General features: G+C 40.9%; 1 protein-coding gene across 4 annotated transcripts in view; it reads right to left on the bottom strand.

Moving 5' to 3' along the window:
• Nucleotides 1–1,993: 1,993 nt before the first annotated feature.
• nr1h4 (nuclear receptor subfamily 1, group H, member 4) overlaps nucleotides 1,994–23,020 on the bottom strand; it is a 32,829-nt gene continuing 11,802 nt past the window's right edge. For all 4 annotated transcript variants that reach the window (XM_088645918.1, XM_088645921.1, XM_088645919.1 and 1 more), the window contains 7 exons: nucleotides 20,664–20,804; nucleotides 16,834–16,976; nucleotides 12,615–12,713; nucleotides 11,889–11,988; nucleotides 10,881–11,027; nucleotides 3,979–4,092; nucleotides 1,994–3,553 (listed from right to left, as the gene is read on the bottom strand). In XM_088645918.1, the coding sequence (XP_088502044.1) occupies nucleotides 3,315–3,553; nucleotides 3,979–4,092; nucleotides 10,881–11,027; nucleotides 11,889–11,988; nucleotides 12,615–12,713; nucleotides 16,834–16,976; nucleotides 20,664–20,804 (983 nt within the window). In that variant the 3' untranslated portion in view covers nucleotides 1,994–3,314. The remainder of the gene's footprint in view (nucleotides 3,554–3,978; nucleotides 4,093–10,880; nucleotides 11,028–11,888; nucleotides 11,989–12,614; nucleotides 12,714–16,833; nucleotides 16,977–20,663; nucleotides 20,805–23,020) is intronic.

Raw genomic sequence — 23,020 nt, 5'->3', positions numbered from 1 at the left:
CTCAATCATACTCATTATGCTATTTTGTTCTAATTTGTATGTCAGTCTATAAAAACTATAGGCCTAGCCTTTTTACTGTTAAGCTGATGGCATCACCCAAGGAACTAAACAAACATCTCCTTTCCCCATGGTGGAGATGTTTGGTAATTGACATGGGTATTGGTGTGCTCTTCAGTGACATCTACTGGAGCAATACCTAAATATCTCTTGAGTAGGAATAGCAACTAATAATAATAACATTTATACAGCGCTTTTCGGGACACTCCACTCAAAGCACTTTACAGGTAATGGGGAGCCCCTCCACCCCCACCAGTGTGCAGCCTTACCTGGATGATACGGTGGCAGTCAGAAGGCACCAGTACTCTCCCCACACCGTCCAGAGATGGGGATTATTAGGAGGCCAAGATTGGTAAAGATTAGGTGGAAATTTGGCCAGGACACTAGGGTAACATCCCTACTCTAGACAAACCATGGAATATTTAACGACCACGGAGAATAAGGTTCTCATTTTTATGTCTCATCTGAAGGACAGCACCTTTTTACAGTATAGTGTCCTTGTCACTATACTGGGGCATTAGGATCCACACAGACCACAGGGTGAGTGGTCTCTGTAATTGAAAAGATGTTAACACAACCTCTGCAGGGTACAAACTTAAACATGACATATTTTTGCACATTTTAACGCACAATTACTATTTTTTCTGTTTTTAACAGTTTTTAAAAAGCGTGAACATGGCATTTGCCAAAGTTTGGGCACCCTTCCAGTTGATTCATTACTACTTTTGTGTTTTTACCCCAAAAACTCATTAGGCCATAAAGTCAGGTGAAGACAACTGCAGCGTTGAACAAACCTTCAGATATTCTGTCTGGAAGCTGTGATCTCTGCCAAAGGAGGTATTACTAAGTACTGACTGACAGGGTGACCAATGTTTTGCACGTGACTCATTCCCTGTTTTATTTTTTGTTTAATTCAGCAAATAAATAGTAATTGTGTATTAACATGTGCAGAAATGTTTATGTTTGTACCCTGCAGAAGTTTTGTTAACTTCTTTTCACTTAAAGATTCAGTGAACATACAGTACATTTTGACCAGTGGCCAAACTTTTGCAGAAAGTACAACTGTATTTATGTGTTATTTCACAGTGCCACCTTCAAAGGAGAATTTGTTTGGCCCATACAGTATGGACTACCTTCTGTTATACAGGATATGGAGCAGTGGCTAGGGTTCTGGACTTGTAGCTGGAAGGTTGGGGGTTCAAGGCTGAAGTGGAACTTGAACAAGGCACTTCACCTGAATTCCATTGTTCCAGAATGATGCCCAGCTGTATACAAAGGTGCAAATGGATACTCCTTAAAAGTTTCATGCAAATAAAGGCACAGAAGTGAAATGGGGAGTGTATTGCTAGATTCTACCCAATACTTCAATATGTAGTCTCCTTCAGAAGTGTGCCTGATACTGTACATTGTAATGTTAGTGGCATCGACATTTGATACAACCTGTCATTTAGACCACATTGCAAAATAAAGGAAGAATACACTGGATGACTATCTTGAATTTTGAAAAGCAAAAGGGTAGCAAAGGGTGTTATTTATGCAGCTGCAAAACACAAATGGTCTTTTCTCCTCATCTACAACTATTTCCTATATTAAAGGAATTCTGTTATTCTGACCAGTCTGAAATAAGAATGGGTTCTTTAACCGTTCCAACATAACTCTCTAATGAGAACAACACAGTGTCTGTAAATCACTGCTTCTGAAAGAGGGCCTCATGTCAGCCCACAATCCATATCTATAACAAAACCCAAAAATGACCAGAAAGTTCTTGTGACTCAGTGATGGTTACATTACCGGATTCTAGAACTCAGGGGCATTTTATAAAAAAGGGCTATGAAGTCAAATATTTTTTATAGCACTTTTTCCTTCACTGACATTTAAAACACAAGTGAGAATTAACAAAACTTTAAAGCAGAAAGAACAAAACTTCAACATATGGTTATGTTTTCTTTTTTTCTTTCATGCTTTTATTATATTTTGTGGAGGTAAACAGTATTATTTAGATACTGAGGAAAATTAACAAGAAAATACGTAGTTAAGTAATAAATAAGTAATAAAACATTACTTATTGATATGAAAGAGAACTTAATTCAATTTTGCAGTGATTATGAATTAAACAAATAATCAAAATCATAAGGTTACAAACTACAGGAGACCATTCTGCACATATAACCCATTTGGTGGTTTTAGCTAATTGATCTTGGGATCTTATCCAGCCCTTTCTAGAAGAAAGCCAGGGTTCGAGCTTCAACAGCATGGCTGAGTAGCTTGTTCCACACTCCCACAACCCTTTGGGCAAAGAACTGCCTCCTGTTCTTGGTTTTAACTGCCCTTCCACTTAGCTTCCACTTGTGTCCTCTTGCTCGTGTATCACTGTTCATTTGAAAGAAATCCATCCGGTGGAGTTCTTGAAGGTTCAGTTCTTTCAGTCCGCAAGCGCAGGACATTCACATAAGCTGTGGATCTGCTCTGGTTGCTCCTGTCTGGACTGATTCCAGAGAAGCAATGTTGATTTTTTTAATGGTAACCAAAATGGAACACAATATCGTTAAAGAGGCCTTCCTAGTGCATTATATATAATTCAGCATTTAACAGAAGCTAAAAAGCACCAAGCACTACAAAATTGCATTGAGTGTTTATTTTAATATACAACTTGGTATTTTACTTGTATTTAATGTCACTGATTACACTATAAGGTAAAATACTCTATTTTATCAGGCAAATGGTCAATGTTTTCAATAATATAAAATAATGACAAAGAATCAAGTGCTTTATAGCTTTTGGCAGTAAAATTCAGAACAAAGGATACAATGTAAATACAAAATCCAAGTACAGTATTTTAGTCCCACAGCCCCACAGTCCCACAGCTATTACAGTGGCTTGTATTAGAGAGAGACGATAAGAAACATTTCTCCATTCATAAATTAGGCGAATATGTGATAATGCATTTCATTTTCCCTTTTGCTATGTGCTGTTAAAATGGCCATTTGCTCATTCCTAAAAAGATTGGGAGTGCCACTGTGAAACCCGATAAAAATATAAAAATATAAACTCTATGCAGCAATTAGTGAACGGAAGAGACCACACTTGCATCAAAACAAGAAAACGTAACTGCTTGTGATATGTCCGCCGCGGAAGCAACTATTTCACTCCGCACTGTAAAACACAGCAAGAGTTGCATACAGACGGCTGGTTTTCAGTATTCTTTAAAATAGGCGTTCAGTGTCGCAGAAGCTGCACGACGTGCCTTCCGACGGCACTCACTGGACGTCCCAGATTTCACAGAGCAGGGGGGTGAATTTGTGGTCATTCATCCTCCAAGACAGGAGCATCTCCGCATGGTAGTGGTTCAGAGTTCGCAGCTCCGTGAGGCGCCCCAGCAAGCGGGCAAAATGCTGGGGGTCTTTGTGGTGGTTCAGCTTGCAGAATATGCGGAGGACATCGAGCAACGGCTCCTGTAACCTCTCCACAGACTGCACGTCCTTCACGTAAGGGCGGTCTGCAACACCAGCAACAGCACTGGTCACCTTACTGTAGTCAAGACCTGTAGCCCAGAAGTCAGCACTCACCTGTCTTCTGGCCCGCCGACATAAACGAGACTGGTCACCGAATCCTCGTCAAACATATTTTACTCAATATCGCACATTTGAATGAAAATGATAATACTATACTAGTACGTGTGTTAAATTATTATTTGAGGAATAAATGCCTGGAGTTTCCGAAGTGCTCGGTCCTCTCCTCGCCTGAAAACAAGCTGTATTTTGGTGTCAGTAGTGTATTAGATAAAATGCTGATTCCTTTCTGCGCGTAACGTGAATGTCTAATACTTACTGGCTATCACATTCACCTTGTAAAAAACGTTATTTTGTCAATAAAAACAAGTTGTTTAAAAACAAAGTGGATAAACTAATCTCGGGACTTCACCTGGTGAGAGGATCGTTACCGCGGTGAGCAGAGCGTATTCCTCCTGCGTCATTCGAAGCTCTCCGACGCTTTTATAGAAGTTAAACATTGGGGTAATGTATTCTTCTGATATACCTGCAAAAGAATAACAGCTTTGAGAACTACGAGCTGCTGTACCGTTACCAACAAATTTGTTTTGTGATACCCCTGGAACTTTTCTGATGTACTGTACTTTCTATTTTTATTAGCGGACCAATAAGGCCTCAATTCCCGATATCACCCACAACTGCGGGTTATGCAATATCGGGCACGTTATTTTATGCCAAATCACGTCTCTATAAGATCATTTTCCTTTTTGTGTTACAGCTGGAAGATATATATATATATTATAGGATCACTAGAACAAAAACGTCCTGTAAATTAAGCTGCAGGCTGTATCCCCGCTGCTGCAATGCTACATTCATTCTGCAGGTGGGAATCCTATGATGAGGCGCATTTCAACAGCTGGAATGCCGGGCGGGACGCAGACACGGGCCTGATATACTGTAGAAAGAAGCACCAATTGAACTTTGTTAAATACCAGAATGGTTACAAGAGACAGGAGACTGTACGTGCCGTCAAGGTTGTTTGTTAATTGGTAGTTTGTGTTAATTGGTAGTAATTGGTGTTTATTAATTGGTAATTAACCTCTCATTTGGTCGCTTCTTGAAGGAATGCAGGGTAGCTTCAACAATATGGCTGGGTAGCCTTTTCTATATTCGCACAACCTACTGCATTGGGTTATGCAAAATAACACGTTTTCTGTGATTTCAATTATTTGTTTCTTTTTCCGTTCTAAATTATCTTTAAAAAAAACAATACTACAATTGAATTTGGCAAATAACTGCAATTGCCCAAGACGTATTGCATATGGAACAGTATTCTCTTCTTTCCCCGGACTCCGATGTCCTACTCCTTGCCTCTGGACTGCAGTGAAGAAACCTTTTTAAAGTTTGCATTGAAAAGTGAATGAGAATGTTCTTAGCTGGCTGCTAAATATGGAAAACCAGCACCTGGGCATCCGTACCAGGCAATCAAGGGGAAGGACATCTGCTTAGACTCTTGGAAATGTTGATTGTGTAGTAGCCTAGTGTTAGAGCGAAACGGGAATTGAAATTATATCCCAAACAGATTGTGTGACCCTGTCCTACATCATAGTATAACCTACGCTTGAGAAGTACTGTTATATACTGGGACAAGAATGTTTTATCACTAAGAAGACAACAAGAGGTGGACTGCCTTATAGCCCAGTCACCTACACACCTGTCTCTTTTTTCTGAAGGTTAACCGAGGGATTTTGAATATTCTTATTGCTGTGTCCTGCATTTTTCCGTGCAGCAATTCCATTTATAATGATAACTCCTAAAGGGGTGCCAAGGACAATAAATCTGCCCGAGAAAAATGATGTTTGACACATTTTCAGCATAATCAACATGCAGATGTCACTCTGAAAAAAACATCAGTCCAAGAACAAATAAGGAGAAAACTTTGATGCAGCTTCACCGTTGATTTATTCGTTTGTCTCATATGCTAAAATCTACTTTCCCGTAACTTGGAATTGGGAAGATGCTGTGGAACGCTTCCCCATTACGCCACTAGGTGGTGCCACTGTAACGCTCTGTGAACTGATGTGGTCGGACGTGTGTAAAGTGATGATCGTGCCATCCCTATATTTCATATGCAGACCCCAAAAGAGCACTCTAAAGAAAACCTCCTTGCCTTGAGACAAAAATTAAAGATATCCTGTCATAAAATAAAATATTGTGTCTGGTTTACTATTTACAGATGGTTTTACAGATGAAAAAGCAGATGGACATCAGTTTAAAGCATGCACTGAAGCCAGTATTCTAAAACTTGGTTAATAAAGGAATTTAAGTTTTGCACATAGCTTTCCTTCTATTAGATATATATTATGTAAAGAGTAGTTAATTGTGATTCAGGGACTACCAGGCATTCCCAGAAGTCTGTTCCAACTGTGACAGGTGTTTTCCAGATATTAAGAACGGAAATGTGACTTTCTCTCGCAAAACAAGACCTCTCTGAGGCCTGTCATCTGCATTTAATTGAGCTCCGAAAAAGGTTCTCGAGAACTTGGAACAATTAACATCTGGGATTGGATCTCCAACTGGATCCAATCCCAGATGTTAATCGTTGTTAATTTGACAGATATTGACTTAATTTAACATATGGGTGAGAAATAAGGTTCCAAAATCACAGACATAATCCTGAGAAATGACTGAATCATTCACTCCTTCTGAAGCAGCAGCTGTAGGGGCTTAGAGTACACATTTAAAATCACAGCAAATACCACTTCCTGTGCAATCAAGAGCAATTTCACAATTAACTATGGCCTTTTAAAAAATATCACCTATTTTCAGATTCCGTGAAATGATTGCCTAGGTTTAGGCTCTGCAGATATCGACTAATTGTGCTTCTCGTCTTGCGCAGATCTTCAAAGGGCCCTACCCAGCAAATCAAAACCCTGCTCTAGGTACAGATGTGCGTCTTCTCTCCGTGCCGTTTTAATTAGTCTCCCTCAGTAATGAACATATGAAAGGCATCCCATTTCGTCAAAGGGGTTTTGTCTGTGGAGCATCGCGAACACTTTTATCATGTAAAGAGCTGTGTGGGTGTAGCTGCTGTCCCCTACAGAACGCAGATCAGCCTGGACTGGAACCTGCTGCAGTCTGAGTATCAGCATGACAATGAAGACATATTCGGAAAGGTCACCAGCAGACAGGCTCTGTCTTCTCTGCACAGTGAGTGTTTTTAAAATTCATGCTGATCAGAGGATAATCCATGAATACCACACGGAGCTGGTCACAAGGGGGAAAGCCAGACAGATGACAAGGCATTGAGCGTGAGCACCTCACAGGATTCTCAAGGCAGACAAATGTCAGAAGCAAACAATGGCAGCAGGAGATTAATACCACTTGTGATGTAACGATTAGAAACAATGCTCGCTTTTGGCAGGGTCTTTTTTCTTCAAGATCTGGCATTTTGAGGGACTGCTCCAACCTGAACACCAGCTCAAAGTCCCAGGGAGTTTCAGAGCTGGGCTGTTAGAAACCCTGTTCCTCAAAATCGTTCGCAACCTCATGCAAACGTTGAGAGCACATTCCCTTCCCAAACATTGCTTGTACAGGCCAGCAGCTGTAAATGCTGAACTAGCATTACAAGGGTGGTCTGACAAGTTTTACCTTAATCTTTATCTTTTAATCTTATCCTTCAATTAAAAGGAAATGCCAGGTACTTCTAATATATGTTCACAGAAATGCTACAGAGCAATATCTTGTATGCATTCATAGATTCTCTACGGCTCAATATTTTCACCATCCACATTTATTGGTGGAGTGCTGTTCTATTTTTACTGGTGGATTTTCAAATTGCATTTCTCTCGTTCAGTTCGCTTTCGTAGGTCCAACACAGAAAAATCTACACCTGAAGAAGGCTCCATGGCCGAAACGTTGTGTTTTCTTCTTTTTTTTCAGCATGGAATAAACCTACTTGTTCCTTTACAGAAAAATGGAAATGCATTCACGAGCGTGAAAGTCTGTTACACTCATGCAAAAATAACACAAAGCATGATAACATTTTAGTATTTTTCTTAACATTATGGCTCTGTTTGTTTGCAGAATAGTTTCCTTTCTAAAGATTCACTAAAACATTTCTATGTAGCGTCAGGGGCATCGGTTTTCCACTCTTAGTGACACCAAACCTGGTCTCCAGAAAGGATGAAACTGGAGCCATGAAGAGCACACGATACAGTTTCTATTGAAAGCACCTGTAATTGATATGAAGTTCAGAGACAACGAGCCCCGCCATGAATATGCATAATTCCCTCTCTTCCTTTAGTTTAGTCCCTGGATTTATTATTCACACCCCTTTTTGTTGTATATGAGATGCATTTCTTCACGGTTCTCCTTGGAGCAAATTTTGAATCACTTTAAATTCAAAATGATAGTTTTCAAAAATAACAAGAACTATTTTGAGCACACCTTTGAAAATATTTATGTTTCACAAATGTACTGTTACACCTCACACAGCAGAGATCTTATTTTTCCTGACCAAACATCATTGTTTTCAGTTTCCTTTAAGAATTGTGTGTTTGAGTGAATATGCATGATATGAGTACATGCAGTTAAAAGAGAAAAACAATGTGAATACTTTATATCGAGTGACCTAAGGACGAACACTGCTGTCCTTTCACAAAATGCTCTTCAAGAACATGTAAATAAAAATTTAGATTTGGAGCCTGTCATGTACACATGGACTGTAAAAACAGTCTAATGACATCTATCCATATTTTCTCTAACAAACACTGATCTAAAGATGATCAGAAACTCCACTTAACCTGATATAAGATAAGATCACTTTATTGGCCATATACATTTTTTTTTACATTAGGAATTTGTCTTTTCACATACCCCAACTTGAGAAACACAGACAGGGAGAGAAACTTGGGGTCAGAGCACAGGGTCAGCCATTTATACAGTGCCCCTGGAGCAGCTGGGGTAAAGGTTCTTGCTCAGGGGCCCAATGGAGTAGGATTCCTCTGCTGGCTGGAGGAAAACAGAGGTGCCAGAGAAAACAGGGAGAACATGCAAACTACACCGAAGTCACCCCCATCTAGAACCTAGCCTGCCAAGTCATCATGCTACCCTTTGTAGGAAACAAGGCTTCCTCAGTGCACGACTGCTGTCATCTGACCTACGCCTTTTTGCAAATCAGCATACAGCTAATATATTATCTACTGAGCCTTTTTCATCATTTAACTGGTGGGCTACCAGTAAGACGATCATGGGCTAATAGCTCATTACCAGTCCTTGTGTCAGTACTGGCTCCTTTACAACCTTTATTCAATGCTACACGGACAATACAATTAACACATGGCACTGGTTCCTGGCACTGTAACTGAGGATAGGTAGCTACCACAGGGACAATATAACCTATCAAAGTATTGGATGAATCATGCACAGTACACCGCCTCTGTCAAAAGTACACCATGTATCATATAACAGCGCAACCTATCTCGCTTCGCTTGCTCATGTCCTTTTCTTTTTTACTAGTCCCCAGAAGAGAGAGATTTCATTCATTCTGAAATATGTTCGTGCTGTTCTCATAATAAAACACAGCTCTGTGCCAAACAGTAATAGAGGCTGGCACGCAGAAATAGATTACACATGAGAAATAAACATGGAGGAGAGGTTCTGTTTTCTCTGTATAAGAGAGCAGTTAAGGTCTATGTCTATAATGTCAAAGATATTTTCAATTATTTCTGGCAAGTGTAAGCCCTGCACAAAGTGCAAAAATGTTTGCTGCTGATTCTCACAGTATGCAAATAGCTGGTTCTTTGTGATCAAACACAGCCAATACATATCTTCAATCTAAAGAGATCAATGTGCCAGGTGACACAGTTTGGTAACGTCAGTCATCCCTGCCTCTTACTTCTGATGTGTGAAGAAATGTGTCACCTACAGTAAGTCCCTGCCCTGTAGGGGGTGCCATGTGAAGCTGGTACACAGAGGCTCTCTGAAGAATTGGACTGATTGACCATGTCTTGTATCCCTGTCAGTGGGGTGGCACTGTGGCTAAAGATCTGTGCCTGTGCCTGTGGCTAGAAGGTTGCCAGTTCGTATCCCGCGTCCGGCAGAGGAATCCTACTCCGTTAGGCCCCTGAGCAAGAGCAAGGCCCTTCACCCCAACTGCTCCAGGGGCGCCATATAAATGGCTGACCCTGCACTCTGGCCACATCCTCTCTCCCCTTCTGTGTGCCTATGTGTCTCATGGAGAGCAAGTATGCAAAAAGACAAATTCCTAATGCAAGAAATTGTGTATGGTTAATAAAGTGATCTTATCTTTCATAACACTGTGACAATCCAGGGCAGTTACTGCTTTCAATGTACTAGATCTGCTCTCATGGTGAATAATCGATTGCCCCTTCACTTCTCGGTGTGAAAATGAAATGAGAAAGAAAGTTTGTGTGTTTAACTTATGAAATGATTCCCTTCCACCACCCTCTAGCTTGGTCCTGTTTCAACAAGTGGAAACATGGAGATCAGGGCCTCAATGCCAGGGTCAAAATGAAAGCATCAGAGGAAGTGATGGTTTGCAATCAGGGGTCTACTGTATGTATCCCTGGGCTCTGCAGGGACTGTCCCCCAAAACAAATGAAAAATGTCACCCCTCCCAGCACCCACCAGTTTGTAAACTCATCACTCAGACATCGGCTAACCTCAGTTTTAACAGTAAAGGGTAAAAAAGTACATAAGGGGTCCTTATTGAGAGCCATCTTGAAAAGGGGAACTGTATGAAAGAAAATGTTGAGAAACTGTTCTAAAATGTAATTTGTAGATATGATACATAAATAAAGCCCAGGCCCTTAAAACCACTTTCTTTCAGCCAAAAAGGTGAGACTCTCATGGCACAGAAATAATCATTGTTACCTGAGTGGTGTGTAATTGCATACTTTGCATAATACTTTTAGAAATATAACATAAAAAATAAAAATAGCATGCATAATCTATAACAATTAAAATATATATATATAATATTATGAAAAAATACTAAATACAGTACATGATTAAAATGACTGGTTCATTTAAAGTCAGTTTTTATCTTTTAATGAAAAACTTTAATGTGTAACTCTGAAATGTATTTTGGTGCTGAAACGATAACAAAAACTTTGACTTGAGTTAGAGTGAATGCAATGTGCCTCATTGCATATATATGACTCATTTGTATCCCTCATTGATAGTGTTTAACCACAAAGTGAAAATGTGCACAATGCAGTACAGTGTGTAGCATGAGGTGCTCCCTAATGATGTGGATGGTTATGTAAAATCCCAGAAAGAGCTGTGAAGGAGATGATGTACAGTACGTACCACTTTTTCTGATCCTTTCCTCCAGCATCATCGTGTGTCCCTCCGGTAGCTTTTTGGTGAAAATCTGCGCTGATCGCAGGAACATGGCTTCTACTGCTGAACCCTTCAGCAAGGCAATCTGATCCTCGTGGTCCAGAGCCTGGAAGCCTGAGAGAGGTTCTTATGTCAAGCGCGAGGAGGCAGAGGAAGAGCTGCGATCTTTCCCCTGCGCAGCTTATGGAAACATGGGTGCAAAACCTTTTTTCATCTCACGAGTATTTGCACATTTTCACACATGCCTTGCAAATAAAGTACACTATTCTCCTCGCCTCTCAGGTAAACGGAGCAGCACCTCTGAGGTGATCTGCAGCCAGCTAGGAGAAGACCTTTCCCTGGAGTAGGGTTTCCCTGCTAGTGGCAGCTCAGACGTGTGGTCCTCCTGCAGGCACTGGTGTGCTTACGTGTATCTGGGAAGCGCTGTGCTCTCCACTCTGCACAAGCCCCGGTCTTCCTCCTCACCCGAAACCTAACCCACCTGTGTCAGCCTCAGGGCCACAGCAGAGCTGCTTCCGGCCAAGCGGAGGAAAGAGCCCCTCACCTGCCCCCCCCCGGAACAGCCAAGCAATCTACCAGCATGGGTGTGGGAGGTGGGAGGAAATCGGAACAGCTGGGGTGAACATACCGAGAACGTGCAAACTCCACCCAGAAGGTACGCCAGCACATTATCGAACCCTGGACCCAAGAGCAGTGCTATGCCATTGTGGCGTCCAGTATTCTATGTAACATTTATAAACATCCTTTATCTTAACACACTGCAGCTAAATTACCCAACATTTTTTAAAACATTTTTCAACATAGTAGTTTCAGATTATTTTTGTCTCTTATTAATAGTGGAGGAAGGAATTTATTAGTATTCTTAAGGAAAATAAATCCTGCACATTTATTCACACCTTCTAAAAAAGTAACACCTTCTAAAGCTGTGTAAATATCCAATGAACTCTGTGTTGTAAGTTATCAAAAGTGAGATACCTGGTAGCTTTTTTGTAAACTCCACCAGCACTTGCACATGACTGGTTGCCATTTCTGTCAGTATTAGGAAGTTTTCTTCAGCATTGAATTGGTCATGGAGCTAAAGAAAAAAATAATGCTCAATTGGTCATGGAGCTCAATTAAAAAACATAATAATCATATTATCCAGAATTAAAAATAACCCCAGTATCAACAGACTTATTTTTTTATTTGTTTTCATTTTACATATCATTTACATAAAGTGAAGCTCTTTTGAGACAGTGTTCCATGTGAGTTAACACAAAATGAGTTAAAATTAATTTTCAGTATTTGAAGAAACGTTTTGTTTTTATACTCCATTTAAGTTTTGAAACCATTTCACATACAGTTTATTGTTATGTAAGGAAGGGCCAAGATTTCTATCCAATAGCCCAGCATTTAAGTTTAGAGTCAAGTATTGGGAGATTCGTCTGTCTAATCTGATGTAAACCAAATGAATCACCATTACATCAAGCTTTCTTCTGAGTGTGTGTTAAAAGTTACAAATTTACAAGCTGGCAAATAATTGTTTGTATTACTTATGTGGATAAAAAATAAGAAAAATCTAGCAGAACTAAAGAACTTAAAACTTATGTACTGTAGGTAGTTTTAGCATGACTGGCTGGTTGTTATATTTTCTCAAAATAACATATAGTGAAAATGGAAAGGATACATGTATACATAGAATGATGAAAACAGGAAACTTACTAGTTCTTTCGCAACATCGTGAGGAATCCGATATTTATTGTAGGCATCTAAGATGTAATTTAAGAGATTGAGCTGTCCTGGACTGAATTCTATCTTCTCCTGAAATTAAAAGAATAGATGGGTTTTTCAAAGTAAGAATACTATGGGCCACTGTTATCATATCTGAATAATTGATAGTTTTCATTCCATTGCTTTTATCAGCCTCTGTTTTAAATGTTAGCTCACATGTCTTGCATATTTTATAAACCTCAGAACTGCTTCTTCATATTTAGTATAATAAAAAGATCATGTATCACTGAATGGCAAAATATAAAATGTATGCTGGAAGAGCAACAACCGTTAGTCCATTGCCTTCATCTCAGGGCAAAAAGAGGAAGAAAAATCCAGGGAAATTCTCATTTTTCTGTTCTTCCATACAGCAACACAGAAAGTAGGAGGACTGCAGTTGTGAGCCTGAGGAAGGTCAATACAGTACTCTGACACATCATACTCAGTAGTGTGGTTAGCTCCTATTAAATGGTATGGTGCACTGGTGCATTGACCCACAAGGAGCAGTTTGGAAACACCTGTGTGGAGCCGGAATAGGGCCACTTGCTGATGCATGCTCATGAGCAGGAGCTTGTTGTCTTGGTGGTGGGGTTTCAAGCGATTGCCAGATGAGCGGGTTCTGACAGTGCTGTGTTTGTACCGGTTGCCATGGGGACTTGCTGATCTAGAAAGGGAAGTGGGAAGAGAGCTACCAGTGGGCAGGTACTGGGACTCCGTGGCAGGCAGAGGGAGACGCTGCAGGGGCGAGGAAGAGTAGCGTTGGCGTGGAAACAGAAGAGAGACGCTTGCTGAATTTATCTAGGCGATAGGAACGTATTTCAGCCTGAAACCCCCAAAAAGAGAAGGGATATCGGCTACGTATGCGGCTGGAGGATTTAGCAAGGGAAAGATTCAAGGGCCAACACTGACCAGTTGGACGCCAACCGAAAAGGGGATGAAAAAAATTTTTTTGGGGGGAGAACCCATCGCTGTAGCTGCCTAGGCCTGAGTGCTATGGACAGAGAGGGGGTGAACGAGGAAGCTGATGCCATGTGCTAGCACCCTGCAGGGTGGGATGGGAATCGGCAACCAGGGTCTCCTGTCGGAGAGGGAAAAGAAGGAATGGGGATAGGGGAGACGAAACAATATACTGGACATATGTGCTGGGGCCATAGGTGCAGTGGATTGGACATCAGACCAGAAATGAAGTGGAGAGGAAGGAGCAGGCAAGAGATAGGTAAGGGGAAAACCGGCGCAGGGACGCCTGGAGGTTCTGGGAGGCTTGCTGACATCAGGAGACCTGCAAGAAAAATGGTGTGGTGGGCGCAGAGCCGCTTGCTTTGAGGCTTTGGAGGTGAGCAGTTTCAGTCCTGGGTGAACAAGACGATGGTAAGATCCCGGAAACCCCAAATATGAGACACCTCTGTCTGTAAACAAAGCGAGACGCACAGTGCTCATACAAGAGAAATGTGCTGTGGGAGGACCCAGGTGAGAGCCTTATATACACAGGCAAGCAGAAGTGTGATTAGGAATAGATTAGGATCTACTGCACACTTTCTCCTGAATACCAGTTTTTCTGTTATAATTCCATAAACCACAGCACAGTCAGGAAGTTATCATGGAGACTATTTTAAAAGCTCAAGAAATTTTAAATCAAGAATCTACAAAGCTCTTTGTCCTTTATTTCACATTATACTGAGCATCAAATGTAACCTATCACTCTGTTTCTGCATGTTTCTGTTACAGAAAAAAAATGGTTTCTGGTTACCAAATAAATGTTTTTGGTGTCATTTTGATCAGCTGATTATTTCTTAGTGAACGTAATACACATGATTGACTTTAACCTTTGTATAAGCACTACATAACCTCATCAGTGAGAAAGGTGATGGGGTACAGGCGATGAGGTGACTTAACCTGTTGAATATCAAGTCTGGTGAAAATGAAGAAAGGATATAACGCATTTATCAAGAAAGCAACACCTTCATGTCATTGGTCTGTAGGAGACTAGACTGCCTCGGCACACTGACACTCACCATCTTGGGTTGTTCACAGTTAGCAACTTCTAGCCTGGCAAGACATTACAGACACACTTGGTATGTCAATGACAGGCCATGATCTAGGACACTGTGAGCTGTGACACGCCACCAAGATTGATGAGCTCAAGTGTGATGGTCTGGCCAGAGGATTCTAGTTGCTACAGAACTCCACATCTAGTGATTGACGGCACCCTGACAGCATGGTGTTACATTAATCGAGTCCCGAGAATTACTTGCTGCCCTTCCTATGAGCTCATCCTTATGAGACAATTTCCCTGCAGGACAGAACCCATTCCCAAGCTGGTCACTTAACGTCTTTCTTGCAAGATGAAATTGTACCAATTATCTGTGGGATGAGCTGGGATGATGTGTAATATTTAGGGTTCAGAGACGGGCTCAGTGAGCAGGCACATGTCTGTCCGGGCTCTATGAGATGAATGAGACAGAATCCCATGAGATACAGTATGCTAAATGACACAAAATGTGCTGCTGATGATAAAGCTTGTGTAGCTTCCAATGGAGGGGACACAGGTTACTGGCCTTTCACTTTTATGGTAGTGTCTGTATTGATCAACCCTAATAACAAATAATGATCAGCATCGTGCATTGATGAATGACATGTTTGTTCAGCAAAATGCTACACCTGCAACAAACATATTCAGCAGCCATATCAGCCTGCAACTCTCAACTGGCAGCCCACTGAAGCTCAGCAGGTGTGAGCCTGGTTAGTACCTGGATGGGAGACCTCCTGGGAAAAACTAAGGTTGCTGCAGGAAGTGTTGTTAGTGGGGCCAGCAGGGGGTGCTCACCCTGTGGTCTGTGTGGGTCCTAATGCCCCAGTATAGTGACGGGGACACAATACTGTAAAAAAGTGCTGTCCTTCAGATGAAATGTAAAACCGAGGTCCTGACTCTCTGTGGTCATTAAAAATCCCAGGGTGTTTCTCGAAAAGAGTAGGGGTGTTACCCTGGCATCCTGGCCAAATTTCCCATTGTCCCTCACCAATCATGGCCTCCTAATAATCCCCATCTCTAAACTGGCTTCATCACTCTGTTTTCCTCCCCACTGAGAGCTGGTGTGTGGGGAGAGTACTGGTGCATCATCCAGGTGGGGCTGCACACTGGTGGGGGTGGGGGTGGAGGGGATCCCCATTACCTGTAAAGCGAGTGGAGTGTCCAGAAAAGCGCTGTATAAGTGTAAGTAATTATTATTATTATTATTATATTCACCATTTTACTGATAAGCTCTAGTTGCAAGTAATAAGGTTATTTTCCTTATAACTGATACATGTTGCATTTCTAAAAGAAAGTGAAGCCTTGCTCTTGTGATTAGCTTTCCAGGGGGGTGGCTACTTGATTTCTGTGTAGATAATGTTTATGCCAAAACTCAGGTCAGCTTCTTAAAATATTTTTTTGCACTCTTATGGAATTTGGATGGATTGTCTTTTCCTCAAAAACAGTAGCATGATCATTACTGATCCTTCAGGTGGCTTAGAGTTGTTCTGTGGCAATTCAGTTTTTCATCTTAGCCATAAGACACAATACAGATTAGCACAATACTGTGTTTAGCATGCATGCAGAATGAATGTATCTGTATTTATTTCTGTGGCTCTTTTGCTACTCAGCCTCCCACAGATGGACACTACTATAATTGTCTTCACACCAGCCAGAAAAGAAAAATATTGATAATACTGCACTCCAGCAACAAATTCAGCTAAAAAAAAAATTAAAAATAGGGGGAATGTTTTGCTGAGAAGCAATCAGTAGGTTTTTCACAAGCCTCATTATTAATATGATACTTTAATTAATTTTCACAAGCAGGATTTGGAACCCATTTATATACAGTAGGTGGGTGTGCTGGAGGAATCTGGGTTGAACACTTTCTCAAGGGTACAGCAACACGGCCCCTACCAGGCACGTAAACCCACAGCCCTCTGTCTGAACCCCGGCCCTTCTCTTTTCTGCCGCTTCATAGCTCTGCCTTGAAAGGCATAGGAAAGGTTACAAACGAGAGGAGGCCATTCGACACCATCTGGCCAATTTGCTAGTTAGTAGCTGAGTATCCCAGGATCTCCTCCAGCCGTTCAGTGAAAGAAACCAGGCTTCAACAACATGGCTGGGCAGCTTGTTCCACACTCCCACCACCCCTTTGCGTACCTTCAGAACCTTTGTGGTGGACGTGACTTGCTTGTTGTCCCCACTGTCGCCTGCCTCTGTCTCCTCTCTGCCGAAATGGTCAGGAGAGGATTTGGTGTTTTTTCTCAGCCTCTTGGACTTGCACTGTATCTCCGTCAATAAACCTGTCAACAGCATTTGGAGAAGACTCACGTGAGTAAAGGCATTCTGTTAAATTCATAAACCCAGGTAATACAGGGCCAGAAGGGAACCATGTGGTACTGCATAAATATCTACTTCAAAATATAGCATAGGCTTAAACTCCTACTAGGCAATACCTAAAGCAACAGAACAGCTGGTGGAAATACACTTTGTCTCTTTGACTGTTTGTTAGTTACCAAAAAATACCCAAGAGTCAATGCTGACTCACTGCTGACACGAAAAACCTTTTTTTTTAAAGGAACACTTTACTTTGCCATTTGTCTCCAAAATGCACAGCAGATTGCTTGCTTACAGTCACTAGTCATGGAGCTGTCAGTGAACTGTTGTCAATGAACAAAAACAACTGTTGCTCACAGACAGACTGCAATATGATTTAAAGTATCTTACAGTATGTTCAAATATTCCTACAGTCTTGCTTTGAAGTGAATGGGATATTAATGTGGGTTCACCGGATTGATTTTAGAATTTATAATTGTTATGAGTAACTACATAAATATTGTAAATAAAAAGCATTGTACAGAGATATTCATCAATTTTCTAAACACTTAATCCAATTCAGGGCTGCTGGGGAGCCAGAGCCGATCCCTGCAAGACGCCTGTCCATCACAGGTATGCTTTTTTTTATATGCACGCCCCTTCTCATAACAGCACGGGGGTATATTAGACTTGCCCGTGCAAGTTATTTTTTTAAAGACGAAAAGCAAAGAGTGTGTTAGAAGAAATTTAAATGTACTGATCCCTGTTCATTTCAAGGATCAAAAATATTTTGGAATTCTTCACGTTTATGTATTGGAATTGAGAACTCACATCTCAGGTGTGAAAACGGCACAATTTAAATGCAAGATAATTTTGCCAACATGCAATGAAATACACTGTAATTGTTCCGAATAACCGTAGATGGGAAAACAATTTCTCTGGGGGTTTTTCTGCTACTTCTTGCATGACCAGAGGGTTTTTCCAGTAGATGAGAGCCTTTCAGGCAGAATTAGGCCTAGATCCAGAAATAGCAGCACCCTTTGTCCCCCCACTCCTTCTCGGAAACACGTCAAGTGTTTGGAGTGCAGGCCCACAGAATGCCTGCCACCTACAATATTTATAAAAATTCTGATGTACAATTTATGAGCAACATGAGCTGTTCAATCAGGGCACTCAGTGTTTCCATCACCTGACAGCTTCAAATAGCAACACTCATTGTGGCTCCTCTCCTCTGGCCCAAGCCGACAGGAGAGAATGAATCCAGCTTTTATACGGCTTCCTGTCAGCCCTGTCCTCAGTCAGCTTCCAACCTGGAGGAGTTTACTCCCAAGAATGGTAAAATCGCTCTCTCCCATTCCCCCCTGCTATCGACAACGATTCGCTCCGCTGGGTGAAGTGGCCCTTTATCAACGCACAAATCCCAACAAAGCAGTGCCGTCAGCTTCCTAAATATCCAAGAACCCGCAAATGACAAAATCTCTTTTATATCGATATCTGGGTGATCAAATAGCAATGTACATCAACAATCTATCATCACAACATGTTTTCTACTCTACATATTTTCAGCATTTTTGATGTTGTTGCTTTTTCACACCTTTCATATTGAGGGCTTTTATTAGGTCGGTCTTTTCTCTTTTTTATACCAAAGATTCTATCAGACACCAGCACGTGGAGTTGGTTGCATATTTTAAAATGTTCCTGGCTAAATGAATCACGCCTACGCCAAGTTATTGCGAAACTTAACAAGTTGTGGTTTTGCTTGGAAGCTTTCAAAATCAGTATCACTTTTCAAAGTTGCCTTTATTTTTCTGTCTCACTTTTCCAACTTTTCCTGTTATTTTTCATTTCTGTTCAGCACCTTGAGGCGATCGTTTTTCACACAAAGAGCCATGCAATTAAAAAGATATTAGTCTTTCCGCATGTAAACATTCATATACTGTATGCTTTATGTGTGCTTACGTATTCTTTGATGATGGCTGTTCAGACAAAGTTTCTTATATAAACGCATAGCATTATGATAACTTTTCAATGTTAAGGAAATCTGAGAAGATTTAAAATTAATATATTAAAATAATTCAAGTAGGGAGCTGCATCAGCAGGCGTAGGCTGTGGAGGAACAAGTAAAGGTTTATTCCAGCTGAAAAGAGAAGAAAAGAAACACAACATTTCAGCTGCGGACCCTTCTTCAGCTGTGTAGAAGGCGGCTCCACAGCTGAAGAAGGGTCCACAGCCGAAACGTTGTGTTTCTTTTCTTCTCTTTTCAGCATATTAAAATAATTTCAGACAGCACATATTAATAAAGAGTATTAACATCTTGGACAGAATTGTAGAACCTACCAACAAGTAAAACTGAAGTGTGCACACTTTTACAGGATACAAAAAAAGAAAAAACATTATCTACAGATATAAAAGTATTCAATTTATTTTCCAAACAAATGCAGCCATAGTTCTTTCATTTCAGAGCCCAGAGTTAATAAAACACCTCATCTTCTTATCAGGAAACCAGTACATATGGGAAAACTACAGACACTATGTTAATTTCAGATTAATTTCCTGGTGTCTACTTTAAATTCATTCTATCTTTTATTGTCTTCCTCATTGCTGAATGGTGTCCTTAGACACACATCTGCTCTCTGCTGTAAAGGCAAATAGTTAACATTCTTACTACAGAAGGGCTCATTTCGAGTGTATCATTAAACACTTAACAGATTTAACCTTGAAAGAAGGTTAGGAAACAACTGATAACATTTGCTAAATGTATCTGTGTGTGCATTTATACACATACTATATATAAGTATTTTATTAAGAAAATAATAAATACTGTGAAAGCAAATGTGATTTAGTGCTGTCAAACACCTGAAAGACAAGTGTCCAGAAACTGAATGGATGACACAATCTTTAGATTTATCTTGATCACAGCCTTAAATCATTTCTAATACAGTATACTGTATATATGTTGACGTGGACCATTTTCTGGACAAACTCAGCATCATTACTGTACTTGCATTTTTTATGGCGCCTTTCCATCCCAAATTGCATTTTTAGAAGGGAGGCCCCCTCATGCACCACTGAAGCACAGCCCCCACCTGGGTGACACACAGCAGGCACTCTGCACCAGCAGATCAGGTGGGGAAGTGAGAAACTGCTTCACCCATTCGTATTCAATACCCATTCAATATTCATATCTATTAATAAGTTTTGGTAGGGTCAAATTTGCCTTGTGTTGCAGCAGACACATGCGTCACAACACAATGGGAGTGTACTGTGATCACTAGCCCATTTAAAATCAGCTTCCATCTTTCTACGGTATTATTCTTGCCTTGGGGAAAATATATAGGCATATTTGAAATGGACAATGCTTTAGAAAATATTTCACTGTACAGCTTTTCAAATTACTGAGGCTGGTCCTCAATAAAGACAATGTTATTAAAAAATACTATTTAAAAATAAATTAGGCCTATTGGCTAATAGGCATGTGAGAAATTGGGGCTCCAGTTGCCCTACAATCTGAGCTGATGGTCTTGTTTAGCTCAGGCTGTAAGAGGTCAGAGATTTTCTTATTGCTGCTGTCTATAAATGTGGATTCTATGTCCTAACACACCCTGTTGCGGTCGACGCATTGACCTGTCTTTCTTGCCCCTTCGGCTGATTCCCGCCTCTCCCAGCACACTTACACTCGGCCAGCATTCCCATCTCCTTGCACTTCCGGAGACGGCATTCCTGACATTTCCTCCTCATATACATGTCCATCTCGCAGCTCCCCCCATTCTTGCATTTGTAGACCGCGTTCTTGGTGATACTCCTCCTGAAGAAGCCTTGGGGAAGAAAAGGAAAGGTGAGGCGGTGAAGGTCTCGGGAGTCCGGCGTGGAAGAAAGGCAACAAACCCCAAATCACGGAGACTCTGCATCGGGAGACGCCTGCCTTGTGGACGGCCGTGTGTTGAAATCTTTAGATTTCCCACTTCAGGTAAAGCATCTCAGTCTCAAATCCAGGACGGTGGTGTGGCGCAGTGGTCAGCCTGTGGGTTTAACCCCAGGGGAGACACCCTGAGCCAGCTGCCTCCCTCTAACAGCTCCAGTGAAATTCCCAGCTGTGCAATCGGGTGCACATGTACTGTAAGTTGCTTACATGACCCTGTCAGCCAAATGAATTGGCATATTAAAAATGTGGCACGTTTTGAAAGTTAAATAAGGACAGCTAAGCACTCACCTATAGTATGTTTGCACAGAAACCCACAATTCATAGCTGGTCCACCTCTATTTCTAACATTTGTCAGGATGCGCTAAGATCAGTATAAAACATGCTAAGATCCAATTACGATTATTAATTTCACAGATACATTTGGCACGTCTGGCTAAAGCAAATCCCATTCATACAGGTGGGGAGCCTGTATTTACTGGAGCAATCAGACAAGCAATCAAAGTAAAGTACCTTACTCAAGGGTTCAGCCTGAGGCTCGAACCCACAACCTTCCGGGTAAGGAGTCCTGAGGCCTAACCACAACTCCACTTCACTGCCAGAGGAACACGCAGGTCAAAGAGTAAAATGATCTGATGTTTTATTCACCACAAAATAAGAAAAAACATTTTGCAATGCTTCTAGTATTCAGAATGATACTACTTATCTTTCTATATACAGTAACTGTTCTATGCCCTTTAATTACTACGTGGGAAAAGAATTCAACCACTGAGTCCCCCGAGAAATCATTGTGCTACACCTCCTTACTCGTTCAACCAGGACGTCTGTCCAAATTCCGTATATGACAGGACAACAGAACTGGACATTATACATCCTTCCACCTGGTGATCAGGAGAATGGCAGCCATTAAAAATGCATTGCCCTGAGGGAGCTCAGTTTCTCCTACTGTTATTCAGGAGAAATAGGAGAGGGGTAACTGACTCTGCCCAGGGAAGACTGTGATGCTGAGTTGTAGCAAGCTTTAAGAAAGGAGAAAGACATAGCGTGCCTGCACTGCTTCATGAATAAGGAATGTTGGATTATATTAGCACTCATTAAACTACTACATTATCTGAAGCTCAAAAAGGGAATCACATTCATAGTTACCATTTATAGCTCATATGCAATTCTAAATACAAATATGCAGGAACAATAATTATCTGTATCAAATCAGAACTGGTATTTATACATATACATAGAAAAGAAATCACATACAACTTAGTATTTTACATTAAATCGTAAAAGAGACAGTGTTGTCCTGTTGTGACCACAGAGATAAGAACTATAACGTGAGTCAAAAGAATTATTTGATGGCTAATAGTTGCAATCCCTACTGTAGTAGTATAACAGCTGTGTGGGAGAGATGCCTTGTTTTCGATAATTGAATTCAGGGATGTCTATGGAAGGGTCCGGGGGCAGAGGGTCCCTCTCTGTAATGACTGTGAGCAAAAATCCTAGGAGCTGCTACCAGGACGTGACCACCCTAGAGGTACTGTATGTTCCAAGCCTTTTGTTTCACTGTTTGTTTATAACAAATACAAAAAGTGAATCAAGTCAATCGACTCATTTAATTTAAAGAAATGCAAGTTGTTCATCTTATCGTGTCCAATGCCCTGTCTTCCAAAATGCAGATTTCCCGTTATCACTTTTTTAATCTGTGCACAAAATGTACATAGCAGTTTATAAGTCACTACCCCAGCGACAACTTTGACTTAGTGTGTGACGTTGTGAAAGTCAGTCTGAGACCTTGATCTTCCCAGTTCCTGGCTGTGAGACTGGGACATAAATTAATCACTCTGAACTGAGGCACTGTACCACTCAGGAGGAGATTCATCACAAAAGGAAAAGAGTGAGGCGGTAGAATTTGTGTTTATAAATGCTACTCATCAAAACAATTTGATCCTGAGATTATTTAGCAGTTTCCATTCATTTATGAGCTCTTTTGAAACAGAGTATTGTATGAGTTGTAAGTGACTTATATCTTCTATCTTAGACATGTATGAAAAATTCTACTGTTTTAACTTACCCAAGATCTAGCAGGTTCTCAAACACTGTGTTTTCAACAGTAATATA

Source organism: Lepisosteus platostomus, chromosome 9, assembly GCF_059453375.1.
Source record: "Lepisosteus platostomus isolate fLepPlt1 chromosome 9, fLepPlt1.hap1, whole genome shotgun sequence".
Classification (NCBI taxonomy): Eukaryota; Metazoa; Chordata; class Actinopteri; order Semionotiformes; family Lepisosteidae; genus Lepisosteus; species Lepisosteus platostomus.
This window is presented reverse-complemented; position numbering and strand designations above follow the sequence as displayed.